The sequence below is a fragment of the Sparus aurata genome, chromosome 18 (assembly GCF_900880675.1).
Source record: "Sparus aurata chromosome 18, fSpaAur1.1, whole genome shotgun sequence".
NCBI lineage: Eukaryota > Metazoa > Chordata > Actinopteri > Spariformes > Sparidae > Sparus > Sparus aurata.
Genome location: NC_044204.1, coordinates 10,811,607 through 10,833,434, shown reverse-complemented (window position 1 = coordinate 10,833,434; position 21,828 = coordinate 10,811,607). Strand labels below are relative to the sequence as shown.

General features: G+C 41.2%; 1 protein-coding gene across 3 annotated transcripts in view; it reads right to left on the bottom strand.

The window, feature by feature from the left end:
* The window catches only part of LOC115568524 (GDNF family receptor alpha-1-like), a 52,128-nt gene that overhangs the window by 7,074 nt on the left and 23,226 nt on the right, over positions 1-21,828 (bottom strand). For all 3 annotated transcript variants that reach the window (XM_030395863.1, XM_030395864.1, XM_030395862.1), the window contains exons 2-7: positions 20,169-20,465; positions 17,564-17,635; positions 15,787-16,141; positions 14,137-14,246; positions 5,116-5,250; positions 2,240-2,376 (exon numbers count right to left, since the gene is read on the bottom strand). In XM_030395863.1, coding sequence (XP_030251723.1) covers positions 2,240-2,376; positions 5,116-5,250; positions 14,137-14,246; positions 15,787-16,141; positions 17,564-17,635; positions 20,169-20,465 — 1,106 coding nt within the window. The remainder of the gene's footprint in view (positions 1-2,239; positions 2,377-5,115; positions 5,251-14,136; positions 14,247-15,786; positions 16,142-17,563; positions 17,636-20,168; positions 20,466-21,828) is intronic.

The window sequence follows — 21,828 nt, the reverse complement described above, 5'->3', positions numbered from 1 at the left end:
TATAATATAACATAATAATTACCAGATTTGATTATGGAGCATTGGTATGTGTTCTAACGCTACTGTTCTCTTCTCTCCATAAAGGCCTCAGCTACATGATCCAGAGACGTGAGCAAGAAAAGAGAGAAGACAAGACCGTCTTGTTTACCACACATTTATTTTATTATAAACATGTAAAAAAATACAAAATAAAACTTTGTACATATTGCAAATTTGAAAAATACTGTAAACTTTGAAAATAAATATAAAAATATATAATGTACATAAATAGTTTTTATTTTTGGATGAAAGTGGAATCTTTGGCTAAGAAATGTTTTTTTTTTAGGTATTGTGGTCACAGGGACACAAAACAGGAGAAAATATCAGTCAGGCACCCTAAATGGAGCTTCTTTGTAACCTGTGTAGTTTGCAAAGGGGTCAGGGAAGTTTAACCAGATACGAAGAACACAGCAGCTCGGTATCGGCCTTCAGTTCCCTCTTCTCTGATGCCCATCCTGCCAGATCGTAAATCGCCGGTAGGAGGCAAACCGAATCTCTCGGTTATCGCTGCCCACATCGTGGCTGTCCTCCAGAGCAAAGATGTTGTTCCACATCATCCTAACCAGACGCAGTGTACCCTCATCCAGGCAGTACATCTCCATGTGTGCCACTCCTTCCAGAGTCAATTCCAAATCCTGAAACAAAAAACATTGAGAACAATACTAATAAGAATAACTTTAGTAATCCTCAAAGTGATGTTTTGATTTTATTTGATGTTATTTTTATTCTGATTCAACTTAGTATAATACCAGTTATGACATAATGACATTTGTGTTTTCCTTGTATTTACTTTGTTATGGTGCAGTGCTATTCATACCATTTATATTGTCTTATAATGGAAATGATTTCACAAATAATCTCACTGGCACTGGCACATAACACGTGGCTTGAGATATTGAATCATACTATTGCTGTTGCATGATAATGACTGCACACTAATGTCAGCTTGTTAGCAAGCTTTATCCAATGTTATAAATATTAGCTATGTTGGTAATTACCACAGTCAGAAATTAGCTGCAGCCACAAGCCAAATGCTCGTCAAACACCATAACATTGTTAGCAGTCACATTAGCTTCAATCACAAAGCAATGGTTATTGCGAAATGGTTATGGTGAAATTTGAACTTTAGTAACCATTTGGCCAGTGTAAGGTAAGCGTACTTTACATTACAACTGTCGTTTTGCTGAATTGATGCGCTAATGTTGTCAAAGAAACACACTAAAGCTGCACTAAGATAAACACTTAGTTTACTTACTTCGTCTCTTGACATCATGCTGTTCGCTGATGTAGGCTACCAAGGTAGTTCCGCGGAGGTATGCGAGGAAGTCTTGCAGTAAACGGTCGCGTGAACAGCGAGCAAACAAATAACCGTATCACAGCATCAGCTGCACTGCTGTGAAGAGTTCATGCGCGCTCCCGCGCCGGCTTGGCTGATGGCTGCAGTTACCCAAACGGCCGTCGTGTCGCTATTGAGTCTTATTTCGTGATCCTGCCCTAAGTTCCTTTAACTTTTAGTGTTATAAATGACCAAACTAAACTCACAAAGTGTGAAGAAATGAAACACCCTTAGTCCTTTTATTCTTACTAAACAGAATAACACAACCGTACACCTTCTGAATTCCAATGCATTCTATAATTTACCTAAGATGAGCTTAATCACCTCCTAAACTCCTTGTGAAACACACCTCTTTCAAACTGGACATTAACTAAATCTCAGATAAGCAGTCTTGGTGTGTCTTTCCGAGATCACTTCTGGATAGGCCCGGGTAAGTAAGATGTGGCGACAAACATGTGTGGATAATCTATCTTTAAATCTACTCTAGTAACTCTAACTCATTTTTTTTTGTTTTGTTTTATCATAGCTAGATTTCATGTGGTAGAATGAATCCACTTAGCCTGTAATTGGAAAGATTTGACTGTAAACGTCTGTAAATATAAAGTCAATCTCATGTTGTCAAAATCCAAAAGGAGCGAGGGAATATCAGGTTTAGTGCTTTCAAGAATCACATGGGGAAAATGATAAAAGATAAAAAGCTTGAGCGATGGAGATGAAACAAATGCCATAAATAAGCAACACAGTGTGTGTGACAGTGACAGGATGAGCTCAAACCAAAGATAATGGAAAAGGCCTTGGGTTAAGATTCTGAGAGGTAATTTAAAATGTGAAGGCAATGCGTGTGATGAGCTGAGGTGCACTCACAATGTTGTTGTGTTCGGGCAGGTGGTTGTTGCTCAGCAGCTCATCCTCCTGAACGAGCGGGGAGGGTCTGGGAGCAGGCGGCTTGGTGGCGTCCGCAGGCAGGGAGCCGGGACTCCCCATCCAAGTGATAGAGTTACCTGCATGGAGACACAGCCACATCACTGCCTCTGTGTGTGTGTGTGTGTGTGTGTGTGTGTGTGTGTGTGCGTGTGTGTTCCTCTGGCCTGGCCCGCGTGCTGTGATGCTGCAGCTGAGTGGGCGTGAACCTACATATCTATTTGGCAGCTTTATTGTCTGAGCTGTCGGCGGCTTGATAAATCACCGAGCTTTATGGGAAGTGCATTGATGCATCGATCCAGGCTTTAGTGTTTGGACATACAGGCTCAGTGTGTATCGACAGCCTTATTGACGGCCGCTGTGATTGAGTGACACCTGGAGGGCTTTACCCTCCGGCTGCAGACGCCTAATGCCGCAGATACACACCATAAGACTCTTCTGAATGCTGAGGCTGTAGCATGGGGCTGACGTATAAAGAGATAGTGTTCAGTTCATGCTGTGAACATCGCTGTGGGAGTCAGCCACCCAGACAGATTCAGCAGACATCTTCTTCAACGTTTTTTTTTTTTTTTTTCATTTATTCCCTTTGACTTGTTCCTCAGAGTATCTTTGATGGTGACATATTAATTCTGTTTTCATAATTCTGCTCCTCAGATACATCATTTAAAACAGGATTTCTTAAAAAACAATCTTTTAAATGTGTCTATTTTCCAAACAATCCCCAAGTATCTCAAGTGCCTTCTGGGCAAAAAGTTTCTGAAACAGCATCCAAGTTAAGAGACACGTGTCATTAAATCATAAGAAATCCTTTCCTTGTAGTTTTTAGGACATTTTAATCAGAAAAAATTAATGGTTGCAGAAAATTAGCTTAAGATATGTCCTTAGGAAATATCTTTAAATAAATAAGATTCTCACATGCAGTGAGTAACTCGAAGGAATTCATTTGACCCCATTATCCCAAATGTTCTTAGCAGCAGAAATGAGGAAAATGCTTTGAATAATAAAATTCCTTATCTTGGGAATAATTCTCTTTCTTTTAAAGTGTGAATTGAGAGGGAAGATTGATACAAATCTCAAGTCTGTGCGCTAAGTACGGACCTGGAGGACGTGGTTATCTCAGCTGAGCATAAAGACTGGAGCCTGGCTTGGTCCACAGCCTCCCACAGCTCTAAAGCTTACTGATTAAGGTCTTTATCTCTCTTGTTTGTATACACAAAGAAATGTCAACAAAGCACACTGTTACTGAAACCATCTCTTGACAAATTGCAATGGCATCCAGTAGAGCGCAAACCTCCGCCAGTGCCCAACAGTCCCCTTTACTTCATTCATGTCTAATCCAATATCTAACTCTATAGCCCTGTTTCACCACCTTAACTGCTGAACCAGAACTGAAGATCACCAGATCTAGGATCCCCTCAAATTGTACTCACTCATAGCTAGCAGCCACCGAAACTTGCATTATTCCCATAGAAATTTACAAAATTGTCAGAAAGCATCCTATCTCACAAAGTGAAAGAAAGAGAGGACCGATTATCTGCGTCCACACCAAAAGTTAATGGGGTCTATTCTGGACTGAGACTCATCCTCCAGCCAAGTTTTGGGAAGTCTGTTCAGTAGTTTCTGTGTTTTCCTGCCAACAAACCAACCAAACGATGAACAAACAACCAGTGAAGACAGTTTTTTTCCCACTCAGCATTTTGTCAGAATGTGTCTGACCACAGTTTGAGTTTCCAGATAAGATCATTGAGTAGACCTAGAAAACTCCTTGTGACAGCAAGAACCAAGAGTCCAAATAATCAGTGTGCCTAGCCACCAGGAAAAGTTTCATCACATACAGTGAGTCCCCCTAACATCGCAAAGTCATTTCAGTTTGAGTACAGACTCAAAATGTTTTTAATAGTGTGGTATATTTCAACTCTTTAGACAGACATTCCAGTGTTTATGCTAAGCTAGGCTAACTGCCTCCTGGATGCAGCTCTGTACCTGAAACACAAACATGAGAGAGACACCAATCTAGTCATTTCTCTATCAGAAATACAGTAAAAGGAAAAAATGCATTTTCCTGGAAAATTATTTCCAGGCAGCTTTAACAGCAGCCATCTCAACCAACTACAGTTTTAATTGACAACCAGGATCAAGGTATGTCAGTCTTGTCCAGTATTTCTGGCCACATGTGTTTCTTAAGACCAAAAACGTTCTCTTTATTTATCTACTGTGTAGCATCTATGCCACCTCCCTCAGTCCACTTGGCACTTTTGTCTGTTTTTCTCCAGACATTTTAATAACCTCAATGTGAAAACAACAATAACAACCAGGACTGGGCTAACACACTTGGGAGTGAAAGAGCTGAGATCCTTCACTGGACACCCATCCTTTATTCTCTGATCTTTATTATACCTTTATTATCTGAATTAGTGCATATGTGTATCAAATGCACTGCACATGCCTATACAGGTCCTGACACCAGAAGTTCTCTCCTGATCTACTACCTGGCTGCAGGTTTGCCAAGTTATTTTATGGTAATTTGATCTTAATGTTAACAATGTTAACTGAGACATCCCAACTAGATCCAATATGAACAACGGGTTCTGGTTGTCACGGTGGAGCTGGGGCCCTGGGGGTACTTTCCCCCTTTTTAACCAAGCCTTGTCTGACTGGAGTTAGGATTTGTTTCACCTGTGTAAGATAGTTATCATTTCCCTGCTGATAAGTGAATAAAATAATTTTATAAAATGTTATGTGCAGCCAACAATTCAAATCCTAATACTACTGATTGTAAACAAAAAAAGTAATCAATTGTGTGAAATGTAATCACTCACGCAAACAGGTGTTGTGGGTGAACATGCGCTGCAGTCTCAGGCAGTCCTGCCACTGGTTTCCACTGCCTTCACAGTTGCACCACAGTGACACATCTGCAGAACTGTTACTGACGTAGTTGGGGGTCATGATGGTACCTGCAGGTCAAAGGGGGTGAATGTTAGCATTGGACAGTTGTAGCAGTTTGTTGTTTGCACAAAACAGACACAGGACAGCGTTTTTGTACTTCAAACTGAGCTGAATAGCCTGTAGAGAAACATGGTGTGGACTCTTTCGCTTTTCCTACGGAAGCTGAAGCCGGGAGTCTGCGTTTTTCTGCTGAATGCCATCTTGGCAATTTTTTCATCCAGAAAACCCAAATTTTGATAATAAGCTGAGGTAGCAAATGCACACTCCCAGAACATGCCACCTTTAGAGCGAAACTCACGCCAAAATGCAACTTTTGGTGAATATACGCGAGTCAAACATTCGTATAAAAGCATAATTACGACAAAAGAGGCACTTTTAAGATTTACTGTATTTTCGTTTTTGGGTCATACTCATTTTCAACGAGAATGCTATGGAATTCTCAATACAACATGAAACTTTGCTCGTAGTATCACCAGGATCTCTACACATGAACACGAGCATTGAGAACATTGGGCCTCATTCACCAATATCTTCTTAAGAATCTTCTTAGATTCTTTCTTAAGTTGTTCTTAAGAGGTTCCTTAAGAAAACCCTACGTCAAATTCACCAACTCATTCGTAAGCCTCAGAATTGTTCGCCGCTGTGTTCTTACATTGATGAAAGCCGCAGGAGCAATATATATGCCATTGTTTTGCGGGCCTTGGATAGAGAAATGCCACGTATAAATAGGGTGGGGGGTTACTAATTGATGGCATGTTTCCAATTTTCTTGATTTATCTTAAATCATTAGCACATTTAATTTATTTTAGAATTTAAATTCTTTGTAAATTACCAAAAATATGAAATAAATAAATAAATGAATAAATATGACAGAATTAACACTGTAATATTGCATTTTATTGAACTACACATGAGAAGAAAACACAACCATGCCAACATTTCGGCACTGAAATGTGCGTAAGAGTACTCCTGAGTGTTTCGTAGGATTTGTTCTTGCCTAAGAAAAAATCCTAGATAAGAAAAAATTCATGAATGCCACAATCTTCGTAAAATCTTCGTAAGTGGCACTTAAGAACAAATTTGTTCGTAAGAATGGTTCATGAATGAGGCCCATTGTTTGTGTACACAGAGTTTACTAAAAAGAGAGTTTTTGAACAACTCACATTAGCAGTTGCATGTTCCATTAGCCACTGTCCTGCCAGTTGATAGGTGTTGATTTCCGAATGAAACGTAACATGGAGGACAGTTAAGGTGGAACGCTGATGTCTTCCGGCAACAACGCGACATGATATCTCCCGTGACTTTTCCGGCTTTTTATTTTAGTATTGTTTCTTATATGAGGCTCCTTTTTCAACTTCAAGGTCAATATTGTTTTCCGCTAACAACAAAACAACAAATTATCCGTACATTTATATGGAATTAAGCTTTAGGAGCGGCCCACCTTAACTCACCTCCATGTTATGTCGCATTTGGAAATCATTATTTCTCAGCTGGCAGGACGGCGGCGAGCGGAACAAGCAACTGCTAACGTGAGTTGTTCAAAAACGTTCTTTTTAGTAAACTCTGTGTACACAAACAATGTTCTCAATGCTCGTGTTCATGTGTAGAGACCCTGGTGATAGTACGAGCAAAGTTTCATGTTGTGTTGGGCCTTCTTAGTGTTTTAAAAACAGCGATTTTGATACTAGCATAAAAGTGCCCGTAGCAGTCCCATTGAAAATTAGTTTGACCCGAAAACTAAAATACGGTAAATCTTAAAAGTGCCTCTTTCGTCGTAATTATGCTTTACACAAAGGTTTGACTCATATACATTCACAAAAAAATTCTGGGTTGTTTATCCTGGAGGTGACACTTCAACAGGTCACTAACGCTAGCTAATGTTAGCTTCACGGGCTACAATGTTTACTGTTGCTTGGCTCCACCGTCGTTCACTCCAGGATGCATCTCTCATTGGTTGTTGTGGTCCGGCTTAGACATTACCGATGTAATCATCCAGATTTTAATTTTAAATATGAAACATGTTTGATATAATTGTTACTAGAGCAAGTTGATGTTAATCTCCATTTTGTTTCCATCTGCTTCCCCATTAGATCAGTGAGCAGTATCACATGTGATGTCCAGCTTCAGTCTGCAGAGCCATGAAGCCATAGCACTGAGGCCACACCCCAGTTACTCCACAGAGCACTGTTCATTGTTTATTCAAAATGAATTAATATTGAAACAGCAACAAATGTGCCCAGTGTGAAGAAGACAGAGTAGTCAACATTCACCTCATCATCAGTGGTAGTGAGTCTCATTCTTTTATGTTAACATGTGACATGTAATGAAAAGCTTCAGCTCTCTGCACGTTGCTTGGTTATACCTGGCAGCGCTCCTTTGGTAATAATGTGGATTCTGCTGGTTGAGCCTTCAAAAACACTACATAAAAAAAGTCATCCATCATTGTCAGAGAGAGCAGAGAGCCACTCAACACTTCTATATCCACACCTCTTGTCAGCTGTCATACGTCCTCACTTTCTATCTTGCTGCTTCTTGGATTCCTTCTTCAGCGCAGTCTGATCACTTCGTTCACACACTCTCCGCCTCTCCACACTTTACTCTCTTTTTACAGCCACTTTATTGTGAGATTATATATTATATATATATATTTAACATTTCTTTTATCGGTGTGTCTACCATGGTGTCGAAACTTATGAGGAAAAATGTAGGTTTAACCCCAACTGCATTAGGTTTTTGCTTAATTTGAGTCCCTCGCTTGGTGCTAGCAGCATGCCTTATTTGTCTTCCAACCATAGTTATTACAGACCAACTGATGGTAAGGGCTTTCATCTTTAGAAGTTTATTAATAACAGTGAACTTTTCATTTGCCCTCATTACCTGAGAAAAAAAAAACTCTAGTGCACTTTTCAAGGCCCTAGAGCATTTTTAGACAATACTTCTTTACTTTTTGTTTCCAATGAAGTATTGCATCTGTTTACATGACTATTTATACGTGTAATTAAAATGAATCGAAAATGAAGAACATGCTATGCAGAGGGTTAAAGAGAAGTCAATGCAGCAGGAGCGATTGAGTATGAAAAGATGTCAGATATCACTCTATCATTCGAAACTACTTTTGTATTACATATTTGAGGGAAGGTTCTTATAAAAAAGAACTTCTCATGAATCTTGCTTTTGATAATACCTGTTTATTATCCTTTTATTATCACATATATTAGTACATTTATGATTCCATGTGATGCTGACTCTAGAAAATGAAGGTGTTGTCAACTGTTTCACTAAATCCAAGTAGCAGACAGGGTCAGACAGACCCCTGGAGAGAGGCAGAGAGAGAAGGGGGAGAGAGAGGGAGATACTTTGACTTTGACTTTAACCGCCTGTTATTAACATGTGTTGGTAATCATTACAGCACTTTACAGGACTCTGTACATCCCCCCCCTACACACACACTCACACATACAAACACACACAAATAAAATAAAATCCTACACTTACAGAGCCCTTACATAAACAGATAACCAGTTCAGTCTCCCTTAAGCTACAAACAGCCCTGTCTACACACCACACCTTCTGTAACACATCAAGGTCATTAATGAAAGAAATAATACTTAAACTCAGCCCGAAGACGTGCAGAGGACAGCCACTTAAACTCAGGGTCCGCCAGCCCTGAACCCTGCAACCTGTTGCATCTTTTGAGCCAAGCAGCCAGTTTAGCCTGGCCGAACAGAAAATTCCTTAGCAGATCTCTATGCTTGGTCCAAGCAGACGACCTGCGCCCCAGTACGTAAAGCCCCTCAGAGAACGTCACTCCCATCTTGCCACAGTCAGCAGAGAGTAAAGACAGTAAATACAGCCAATGGTGACATTGAAAAAAGACATGATGAACAAACTCAGGCACCTTACAGAAAACACAGTCCTCCCCCCACATTATGATCCACTTTGGATAGAAACATATTTGTTGCCAGGGCCCCATGTAACACCCTCCCTTGCAGATCCCCTGACCTCTTAGGCAGAGGGAGCTTATACAGTACCCTCCGACTAAAGTTCTTAGCCCAGCACTGATGGAGTCAGGGGGTCTAGTACCTGCCCTCTAAGCCTCTCCAGATTTCTCAGAGATTTCATACCTACACACAGTTGGATCAAGGTTGGTGAAAGATGGCTCCTCCAATCCCCAAGGTCCTGGTCCCGGTCCCCATCCTCGAACGTGTCTGAGCATCCATCAGTTCTTTAGAATGGCAACAGTCCTTTGCTGTCCACAGCCTACAGATTCAACAGGAAGAGCTCTCGGTCCAGCCTAGTGCCACTAGCCTTTTACAACAGTGCTCTGCTGGGTCTCCTAAGTATATACTTGCGCGATACAGCAACCCTTGGACCACTTGGAGCCTGAAGGCCACCACTCTGCTTTCCAAGTCAACTAGTCCTTACTTTGTTGACAACATGTACAGGCAGATGCAGCACAGCAGCTCTGAGCCAGTGATGACCGGATCGCAAGAAATCCACTGGAGTCCGCTGTATCTTTCCCAACAGACCCACATTTGGATTAAGAACGCTGGCTTGTGCCATAGTGAAAAAGCCAACAAATTGTTGACAATCAGGGTCTCTGTAGGAGCCTTGAGAGAGAATCCGCCTCCACTTTGCCAGCCTGGTGGTTATGGCTGACAAGGTGACCTCCATACCCTCTGGTAGTTGTGGAACCTCCAACTGCCTCCAGCCCCCATACAACAGCATCCCATAAGCCAGTTCACATTTGCAGATAAAGCCATTTGGCAATCTTATGTGCACCCACAACAGCCTGCAGGTCCCAGCCATTTTTAACCAGCACTAACACATTGTCTGCATGGGCTGAGAATACAATAGGACTCTTAAACCCTAACTCTAACCCCACTCCACCCTGAACCTTCCTACGTAACAAGGCTAGCAAAGGTAACTGTACATAATTGCCCTGAGGATGGACAGCCCTGTCACATCCCCCTTCCTAAAGGCACCGGTTTACAAAGCTCCCGAGCTACATTCACCTGACCCTGTAAACGAATATTCAAAATTTGAATATATATTTGAATATTTAAAAAAAACGGAGATTTGATTGTGAAAATTAATATTCGACTGTGGAAAAAAGCACATCAGCAGCTGCTTTGGGATTGGGCGCAGGTGACGCACTTGCACTGTGTCACTTACTGCTGAAAGTCAGACGCGACAAAAACCGTGGCAGATGCAGATGACAGGGAGACTCCAACTCTAACTCCGCTGCACAGAGAGTGGTTCGGACTCCAAGCAACCTAAAAAGCCCCGTTTGGAAATACTTCGGATTTTGGTTAGTAGACAGCAAAAATGCGGAGCCTCGAGATAAAGTTGTGTGCAAGCTGTGTAAGCTACAGTTAGCTTACCATTCCACCACTAGCAACATGAGGGCACACACAAAATGTGCACCCAAATGAGCATGCCATGATGTCTCGACTCATATTATAAATCGCCCGCCACAAGCTCTTTGTCTGCACCACGACAAGAGGCGTGCACGAAAGCAGACGAGAGAGAGGTCTACGGTCTTAAAAGTTTTACGGCATAAGCAATTAGTTCATTTACTTATTTTGTAATGTGTAGGTATGTTTTCAAAAACATGTTAAAACTGAAATACAAATACCTATACAAGTAGTTATGTCTCGTTGTATTAGTTTGTCTTCCTGTTATTGACATAATACGCAAATATAGATATTCGAATGGTTCGAACCTATGTGTTTTTTTAGAGGGAATATTCAAACGTCATTTTGACAACCCTACCAGACACCCCATCCCAAAAGCATGTGAAGCTTTAAACAGGTACCCATGTGCCATCCTTCTTGTCAAAGGCTTTCTCCTGATCCAAACTAAGAAGACTAACGTTTATTTAACAGCTTCGCAAAGTCCATAATGTCACACAGGAGAGGTCTGACATGAATTGAATGTCCTGGTACACAGTAATTCTGGTTACAGTGTATTATTGTCTTCAAGGGTCCCTTCATCTGGTTTGCCAGAGTCTTAATATCACCACAGAGCAGTGCCACCAGCCACCAGTTCAAGTGACTCCAGTCCCCAGTCTTAGGTAGCAGAGAAAGGGCTGATCCACCTGGGCCCAGTACTGACCAGAAGCATTTAGAGTAATCAGCCAGCAGACCATCCACACCTGGGAACAGACCAGGCAGTATCGCTCAGCTCCTGAAAGGTGACATGGGAGTCCAGTTCACTCCTTTGGGTTGAGGAAAGTTTCAGCAAACCCTCCAGTAGTTCCACTACACAAGCTAGATCACAGTCCTCTGCTGCATACATTCTCTTATAAAAGTTCACAGCCTGCGCCCACATTTTGAAACAGTTAATATGTAACCCGCCCGTCAGGCAGACGCAAGTGGTGCATGTGCACATCCTCCCCCGGTCGTTTTTCCTGTCCAAAGAAAAGGGGGTAGGAGCATCGATTTCATTCAACACTGGAGATTTTAAGAAAATGTAATACATTGTGCACCAAATAGTGATTGTTCCCTCTAATCTTCTCATCCCTTTTCTTTTCCCTCTCCCATTAATCTTCTGACGAGCCCTCAGATTCCTCTGATGCCCCTGTACATAGAACTGTAGATACAGTTGTTCAAACTAGCACCTTCCAGCGACGCAGCAGCATGTTCTCCTGTCCCCCTCACCTCAGACGAGACCAACGATGCAGCATCAGCTTCTACTGTCCTCTCCATGTCAGTACAGCTGGGCTCAAACTCATTAAAAACCTATCTGAGATCTTCTATGGGGCAAAAACGTCTCAGTGGACTTTCCATCATTAGGAGTGAATCATGTGGTCTCTCAACAGATGTCTACAATATGCATATTGCAGTGAGGTTTATGTAATATAGTTATAGTGCAATAGTCTTATTTATACTGTATTCATTTTTCATTTTGTGCTGTTGTTTATTTTATACTGTCACTTCTACAATAAAGAAAATCGACGTAAAGTGATGTGTGTTTTTTGTGTCATATTTCCAGGGTTGGGAGGGTTACTTTAAAAATGTAGTCCGATACAGTTACTAATTACCTGTGTAGTCAGTAACGTAATCCAAGTACCACAATATTAAAGTAATGTAACTTGATTACTTTAAGTTACTTTTGGATTACCTCAATGCACATGCAATTAAAGACTTCCTCTAAGGAACACATAAAGCAAATTAAATATTTAATTAATTGTAGGGTATGTTAGATTTATTCAGTTTTATTCATTGACTACTAACTATTCAGCTGTATTCAAGAATTACATGACATATTACAATAATATTAATAATAATAATAATAATAATAATGGTAACAGTTATTATTAGCGTTATTGTAACTACTAGGCCTATTTCTAGTAATAGCAGTAGTAAAACACCCCCACATATAGGATGTGTGTCACTTATTTGTCCCCCAAAATTACCCATACAATTTCCTAATATAATCATGCTGTTGTAATACCGTGTTGTGATCTAAAGTGTTAGTGACCCATTTCAGTCACTGCAGGTGTTTCAGGCAATTTTGTAATGTACAAGCCTCACAAGGTGGCAGTAGCTACATTTCAAGTGTCTATGGGGCCCTCGCAAGTCAACGAGTTTTCCACGATGAAGTCCGTGCAAATGTTTCTCAATAAAAGCCTACTAAGCTATTTATGCTGGAGGACTTTAAATTTGAGACGGACACGGGAAGTGTTGAGTTTGTATTAACAATGTAATGTCTTCATTTTAACAGGGCAAACGGGAGCGAACCAAGCGAGCCTTCAAAACTACCAAAAAACCTAAACACGCACCATCCCGGTCACCAGCAGAACCACCCACAGACCCAGCAGTAGTACCTAGTAGAAGCAGCAGCAGCAGCAGCAGTAGTAGAAACAATGACAGCCCGAGCCTGGTTAGCAGGCTAACTAATGTTAACTTTAGCTAACAGAATTTCGGTGTAGCTAGCTAACGTTCGCAGTTTCGCTTACCATTAAATGTTTCTTTAAATTAGATGTGGAGTCCTTGGACGATGGCAGTGTGTGCACAGCTGGGAGGCATAGCTTGCACTGTACAGTGATGTTGTTCCCCCTTACTTCTTTAGAAACAAAGTAATGGCGAAATTTCCACGCAGTGAAAGCATTTTTTTCTCTAGCGCTCGAGTCCACAATGAGCCGCCTGGCTTCACTTGAGAGCAGAGCATCGTTGTGACTGACTTGTCTGAAGTGTAGTAATGTGTGCACGCGTGCATACGGCATTGCCGCATTGGCAAGTGTTAGATTCATTCATTCACATTTATTCATAATTTATTATCATATATTTTAATTGTAATCCAACTAATAATCCCAATTTTTTTCCAAATGTATCTGTAATCTGATTACGTCCTTTTTTTTCTGTAACTGTAACGGAATACAGTTACTGTTTTTTTGTATCCTAATTACGTAACGCCGTTACACGTAGTCCATTACTCCCCAAGTAATGTTCTTCATTGTTCTGTTCTCTCTTGCTCTTCTTCTGAGCTACGAATCTGTCCTTGAATATTCTGAAATCATAACTTTCACGTTGGCAAACAATTTTTTCTAGTTTGTTCGTTTTGTTTAGATTTGTTTGAGCTTGCTAGGCAATTTTTACAATTAATCAATTTCCATAAGCTTTAAATACGTTTTTCAATTTCTCTCTCCGAATCAAAAACAGCTGGAATGAATGTGGCTACCTGGTTGGCACATTTTTTTCTAACGGTGCCTAGTTTTTAATATTGACCAGAAATCAAAATCACTAAATTGTAATCTATAGCCTCTCTATGTGCTGAATTTCAGGGAAATCTGTTTCAGATTTTTTTAAATGTCCTAGACACAAATTTTAAAACATGCAAAAACATCCTCCCTCATCTTTACTAATCCCACTCCCCCCTGCATCCCGTACCGATGAGTCCAGCGTAGGCTCGGAGGCACAGGCCTGCTGAGTCTTTCAGACAGCCGCTGGCCGTCAGAGGAGATGGCTGGCAGTTATTAAGGAAATCGGCCAGTCTGGACCTGGCAACAACACAAATAACAACACAACATCAAACACAAGAAATGGGCAGGAAATCTGGATGTGTACGTTGGAGTTTAAGTCCAACACCAATGTTAAAAAAAGAAATGTCTTGGCACTTTTTAGTACTTGTACATGTTGTGACCTTTAATTATTACTTTCTTCTTGATCTTTTTGCCCTGGACTCAAATGAGTCACTTCAACCTCCATCACCTTACATCAGACCAGTGTTTAAATCAAAATTGCAACGCAATATTTATCAGTTCAGCTTTGGCACATTAATTGGCCGCATGCCACAGCATCTCATTTCATATGAGCCGACTCTGTGCAGGTCTAACCTGCTGCATAAATAAGGCACGGTGTGCAGACAGTCATAAGACAGGAGACTAAGTTTATTATTTTGAGCTACTGCGGCTTGCTAGCATGTCCCTCTCTAGCTAGGATTTTTCTGGTTACAGAGCTTTCACATCACAAGTACAAGTCACACGCTGCAGAGAAGGCCATTATTCCCAATAAAGAGAGCAGCTTTTGAGGAACCTGCCTGAGGCATAATGCTGCTCCTCGTGTTGATTTTCTTGCAGCTACACTTCAAACTTACTTGAACTTTTACCTCAAACACGCTGACCTTCGACACACACGAGGGTGTGATTCTTGATTGTGTTCAGTGGTGCCCAATAAGCAGCATCAGGTCTGCTAGCAAAACGTGTTTTTCTTAAATGTGGTATTTGTGTCATTAACATCAATAATACTCATGTGAGCTATTGTATTGAGTGATCTGTACTGTAATGGTCTGGATATATTCAAGTCACTCTTGTCAGATCCGGCCACTCCAGACATATTTAATGCCAGGTCTCTCTCTCTCTCTCTCTCTCTCTCTCTCTCTCATGCATTTGGCTGGTATCCTATTTATCTATCCCCACATTAATGTTACTTCAGGTTGGGGTTAGTTATTTTTAGAGCACCCACTCGAAGCCTGTGTATAGTGTATAGTTAATTTTTTGCAACTCTAAGTTACTTACGAGTTATAACTACCCTACTGGCATTTAAGGGCACGTACCCTAGGTGAGAACATGAATAGTAATATAGTTAGTATGAATAGTATGAATAGTATAATTTACATTCAAGTGGAGACCGTAACGTGCTACTTACTGCTTTGTAGGATTATTAACTACTAATTCTAACAATTTGCTGGTCTGAAAACAAAAACACTAGCGAGCCCGCTAAAGTAGCCACAATGTTATCAATTGTCCAGCACCTCCAATTTAACCTACATTACTACATTACATTACTTTTCATGAATAACTTGAACACACATTATTACATTACAGCCAAGAATTAATGAATATAAATATTAGATTATATCATTATGTTTACACATATACATAGACCCATACGGTACTGAAGGTGGTAACATTGCTTTCAATTCTACACTACATATATAATCACGCCAATCCATATAATGCCATTTTTAGAGCCCTTTTAGATGTTACAGTCAAACCGGATCAGTCACATGTATCTGTCTGTCTGGGCTTCATGTCTTACCTGCAGAGGTCATCTCGACGGCAGAAGCTCTGCTGATGGAGGCAGTTAGGCTGCAGACCCTCCATGTCCTGGTAGGAGCAGGAGGGTACAATGGTTTTCCTTCTCCTCTCACCACACAGTGTGTTTGTGCAGGGGCAGAACAGGACACCCAGGCTGTACTCCTCAGGCACTCGCTCCAGGAAGCGCCGCAGGGCCCGGTGGCACTTGTGCTGGTTGCATCGGCTGGTCCCAGTCACCCGTTTGGTGCAGGCCAGCACGTACTCCGATCGCAGAGAGCCACACTTCTCGTACAGGCCGCAGTCCTGTGCTGCCTTCAGGCACTGATTCTCATCATCCAGCTGCATGAAAGACGAGGCTGAGGAAAGATAACAGTAGAATTAGCCAAACACCTGTGAGTGTGCAGAGAAATGGACAAATGGAAGCCAGGCCTCATATTATATTAGCTCAAAAAAACGACATCTCTTCTGATGTTAAATCTCTGAATTGCAGCAGGAGGAGAGGATGATTTTATGTGTACACAGTGAATGCAAAAAAGGGAAGGGCAGAAAATATATTTCCATACAGTCAAGGGTCAAAGTTCACAAACTGTGAGTTTAGGGAACACTTTCTTTTCACAGGTTTGTACATTTCATTACAAGTAGGTATTAACCAAGTAACTTATCGGAAATGGCCACAATAATGACCTCAAGATGCATAAAAAAATTAACCTAACATTATTTCATCAAAATATTCTTTGATCTATACCAGGAAACTTTTAATTGGTTTCTGCTGATCATGACATTTGAATTTACAACTACACCCTGTCTAACTTCCCCTCAACAGGACTCGCAATTGAAGTGAGTTATTGCAGCTTGATTGACAACTAGTTTCCGTCTGATCTCAGCGGATCAGTCCAACTTTTGGAAATGTCTTTACTAAACTAAATTCTATTTTATGTGTAACTATACACATGTAGGTGTGTTTTGTCATATTGTCATGAACAGCGGAAGTCCTGCAGACGAAGTTTCCGGGAAAAATGTTATGTGAATTTGCAGCTATTTATCGACTGCTTGTTCCAAAATAGCAGAATATTATTATATAATCATGTTGGGGTATTTAACAATACATTTAAGGTAATTATTGTGGTATATTGGGAGTAATCTCAAGCTTGTTGCTTGGTCATTTCCCGCATCTCACCATGACAGATGTCGAGCAGATTCCAATCTTCTCAGGCCCAAAAGCTCAAAAACAAGCTAGCTTACAAATCATAAACTCTAGAACAAAATGAAACAGCATGTCTGGTAGAACTTGCTAATCTAGCCCTGGTTATCCAGCACCAACAATATGAAAATAGGTAAATAGGTGCTGAGACAGAAAGAAAAGCATGCAAATGAAAAGAGCTGGTCACTACAGAGCAGCACCGTGGCACAGTGGTTGGTACTGTTCCCTCAGATCACAATGTCCAGGGTTTGGATCCGGGCCAGGACAGGGCCGCTCTGTGCACTGTTACATGTTCTCCCCTTGTTCACATGGCTTTGTTCCAAGTGCTCCAGTTCCCTCAGAGTTGAGTGTCATTGGATACTGACCTCAACTACCAGGGCCGTCACCAGGGATGTTAGAAATACTGAGCTCCTGCCCCCCTACCCCCACCCATATGTCAAGAAAGTTTGAAGACTATATAAACCTGTGCATTTCTCTGCATTTTGACAGGACCAATTATTGCTTCGGAAATCATTTCAGTGTATAATAATTCATAATTCTGTGTGTGTGTGCATGTGTGTGTCAGAGTGTGTTTTACCTGCCACCAAGGAGGCCATGCGAGTATCCATTAGCGTGTCATCATAGGGAGATATTTCCAGCTCCTCCTCCCCTGGTCAAAAGGAAAGAGATAAGACAGTGGTGGAAAGTCCTCCAATGATAAGAAGAACATGGCTGTAAACATGAGTCATCTGAACTGCACACATGTACAGTTTGCTCCCATCTCCAAAAATAATCACACATCAGTACTCGCCTCATTGTCAGGCTGCTCTGTGTGCAGAGTGAAGCATCCAGGGAAATGTGTTATCTATCTCTAAATTAAGTTGAGCGGTGGATCTTCTGACGGGTCACTCCACTGAATTGACATTTACTTTACAAAAGCTAATTAGAAGAACAAAGGCGTCCTCCCGCGTTCCCTGCAGCGCACAGAGGTCCCTGAGGTAAAACAGCCCTTTGTTGATTAAGCACGTTAGCCTCCTTCTTTAGTGAAGAGAGCATACCTCCACCCCCACGGTCTGGCACCCTCTATTATTGAAGTCGATACAAAGAACTCCACCGTACAGGTTTTTATTAGTTCAGCGTTGGATTCCAACTTTCAACCACACACAAGAACACTGCAATGTATCATACATGATCAAGTCATGGTGTTAGCTTAATAGGGGACTTCTGCCACACTAGATTATTTCATTGGCTATAGAGAGGTGATCACAGACCTTTGTCGTGGCAGTAGCTTTACAGATGAGTGATCTTTAACTTTGCTTGATGTTATCTTCAATATCAACTGTCCTTGTTCTTTCCAAATTCATGTTCTTCCTTTCCTCAAAATAATGAAATGACAATATTGACATCAATCACCAAAGTCAGGACATGGATGAGTGTGTTAGCCTGTGCCACAGTCCCTCTGTCGTTTGAATCTCATTAACGTGGCCAACGTTAGCGAGACAGGAGGGCAAACCCAAAGTCACCACGAGCTCGTGTCATTGAAGACAGCTTTTGTTCGGTTGTGAAAGCCAATAGCAGAGCCTTGATTGACTCGTGGACAAGGCGTTTGTTCCTGCAAATTATCTAAACACACTCCAAAGTACAAACTCAATCAAGAATGTAATGGCATGTAAAGTGTTTATGTATGTAAATCCTATTCGAGGCTATATATTTATGGTAATGACACGCTAGAGCAGCCAACAGCGTTAGGAACTGAAGAGTGTGTAATTACACTAATGCTCCGCTGACTAATAGGCCACAGGGGAGGAGGAGTCCGCTGGCTAGTGTTCGCTCACTTACAGATGCACGCTTCACACCAGCACTCCGGATATGCTTCTGTTACTCTCCGTGTGTGTGTGTGTGTGTGTGTGTGTGTGATCAGAAACAGGTCTCTTTTTAACTGGACCTGACTTCCACATGAGGCTGGTTTGGGATTCTGATAAATGTTACGGATAAAGTAGAAATTTACTAGATTTGTGTAAAAGTAGTAAGATGGTAAGATGATGAAGGGTACTGAGTAAAACACACAGTCGTTTACAGAAAGTCTCATGTTTCTGAGACAGACATCACACTGACCACCGTCAGGCGTCCTCATCACCTCCAGGATGTTTCACTGGATGTCTTCATCTGTAAATGGCACCAAACACTGATGCTCCTCAGCACACCTGTGTACATCTTTATGTAAGGTGCACAAGGGGTGTTCTACAGCTATCAAATGATTAACTTCAAATGATGGCACACTTAATATTTTAAGTAGCTTTAAATGTTATTTTATGTTATTTAAACTGTTTGAAATAAAGGCTAAACGATTCAAGTATAGTCTGTAAACTGTCGTCAGCAGTGTTACGAGTTTCATAAAGTTAGCAGAAAACACAACTCGTGTATGCAGGGACCATCTACAAGTGCCAGACCAAAAAATAACAACAAAACATTTAGAAACCTTCACCAAAATGACTTTACATAGCCTCTGTTGGTTTTACTACAGAAATTGGGAGATTAAACCTTCTTTGTATTTTCCATGTGTGGAGAGGGTATGGTGCATAAGATTGACAGTATTGAATATTTGCACTGTGCACTTGCCCTGCATATTACAACCTGGCTGCTCCTGACCTTCTCTGTCATCACTTTGATCATCAGTACAGCTGATGTCATTGCACAGCTGTTGGCTGCTGTTCAACATGTTATGAGTCGCAAATATGCCAAATAGACTTTAATAATAATAAGAGAGAGAGAGAGAGAACAGAAAAAACCTGTAGCCTTCGGTATGCATTTTAGAGACATAAGAACAGCTATTTTGCACATCTCCTTTGTTAAAAAAAAAGAAAGAACAAACAAAAATGAATATCTGAATCTGATATTGAAAAAAAAAACAAATCAAATCAAATGAACAAACATTTGAATAGTCAGATATTCTGATCCAGGCCTACGTACGACAGACAAAAGCCTGTCACATACTACTGAACCAATATGACTATAAACTGGCAACCTGTCTAGAGTGTACCTTACATCTCACCAAATCCATACTGACATTAGCTTCAGCCCTCCACAACCCTGCGCTGGGTAAGCTTATAGGTAATGAATAGATAGGCGACTCAGTCAAATGCACCATCATACTTGGCATGCATGTCCCTCACACCCTAAGCCCCAACAGAGGCCTGACTGACCTGGCAGCAGGCGAACTCTCCAGTATATGCGCAGACACTGCTCCTCCTTGCGGAAGCCGCGCTGACACTTGCAGGATGACAGAGAGGGGTGTTTGGTAAGCAACGCGTCCTGTCTCTCCAGGCACTCAGCAGCCACCTTATCCCCGAGTGGGGACATCTCAGCATCGGCCGCACACAGCTCCAGGCCTCGGTACAGCGCCTCACACTGGGGCTCAGCGGAGCATACCCGGTGAGCTTCGACACAGTCAGTCGGGGAGGGAGTGAAGGAGAAGATGGATTTTGTGGATGGCAACACACCTAAGAGAGGACAAAAGAGAGAAAGATGTGGCGTTAAGGTCAGATATATAGCATCACTGTTGTATGAGCTCCTAACATACTGGTTTTAGTGAATGTAGTAACCAGGTACAAAAGCAGAAAGCCTCATACCATAGGGAACCTAACACTTCATCAACAAGCAACACATCTAGACAGCCATGTGTTAAAGGGGAATTCCAGTATTTCTAAACCTCAGGCCCATATACATACAAAGTCTGAAAATTGGTCCAGCAGATCGCCTCAGCTGGACACGGCAGCAATGTCTGCTACATCATCCTTTTGAGGCAACTTGTTACCAAAGACAGTCAAGTCTCCCTCAGAAAGTTTGTCAAAATCAGTTCAATATTCATCCTTGACTTTTGAGATAAATTTTTTCTTACAGCTCATCGTAATAAACTCTGAATCTCCTCTCTCTGAATCTGATTCACGTTTCCACCGTCGTCTTCCTCACCTCAACAACAGATTCTCCTTGAATGAGAGTTGTGTTTCTGGTATCATTTAACAAAAAGGTCTCTCTCTGTAGGACTTGCTTCAGTAATGTTGTCAGACTCTTAGAATAACAACCTCAGCCTGTCAGAGACAAAAACAAGCACATTTAGTGGACATAACTTTGATGGTGGGAGTTGCCCCACAGGATTATGTTGCACACATTGCAGCCATGTTGCAGCTTCCAGCTGAGGTGATTCCAAAACTTTTGGTAACAATAAATCAATTACACACCAACACATGTAAATCTGAGGCCCAGGTTTAAAATACTGGAATTCCCTGTTAAGCCTTGATCTCACCAGAGAGTGGTGTAAAGTGTTAATCTGAGTGTCTCTACATTCTGTAATGGAGGGACTATATTAGCAGGGATATATATAGAACTGCTGTAGCTGCAGGTGTAAATGCTTATCTGCTAATCTCTGCTTCACGAGCCCTGCAAATGCACTTTATAGCATCCCAAACATTGCCTAGGCAACTGTCGCCTTTAATGGCAAAAAGGCTCTGCAGTGGTTATTAAACCCACCAGAACATCACTGGTAGCATCTACAGAGCTCCAGTGACATTGGTGAAGTGAGATGTCTGCACAGAGCCCAAAGATACTGAAAGAGAACACCCACCCAGCCACAGTCTGTTCACCCTGCTGCCATCTGACAACACATACAGGAGTATCCACTGCCGTACCACCAGACTACAGAGCAGCTTCGTTCATCATATAAATATATATACATACGTATGTGTATATATCTATATATATATATATCTATATATATATATATATATATATATATATATATATATATATATATATATATATATATATATATAGATAGATAGATATATTATCGTTTGTTATTGCTCT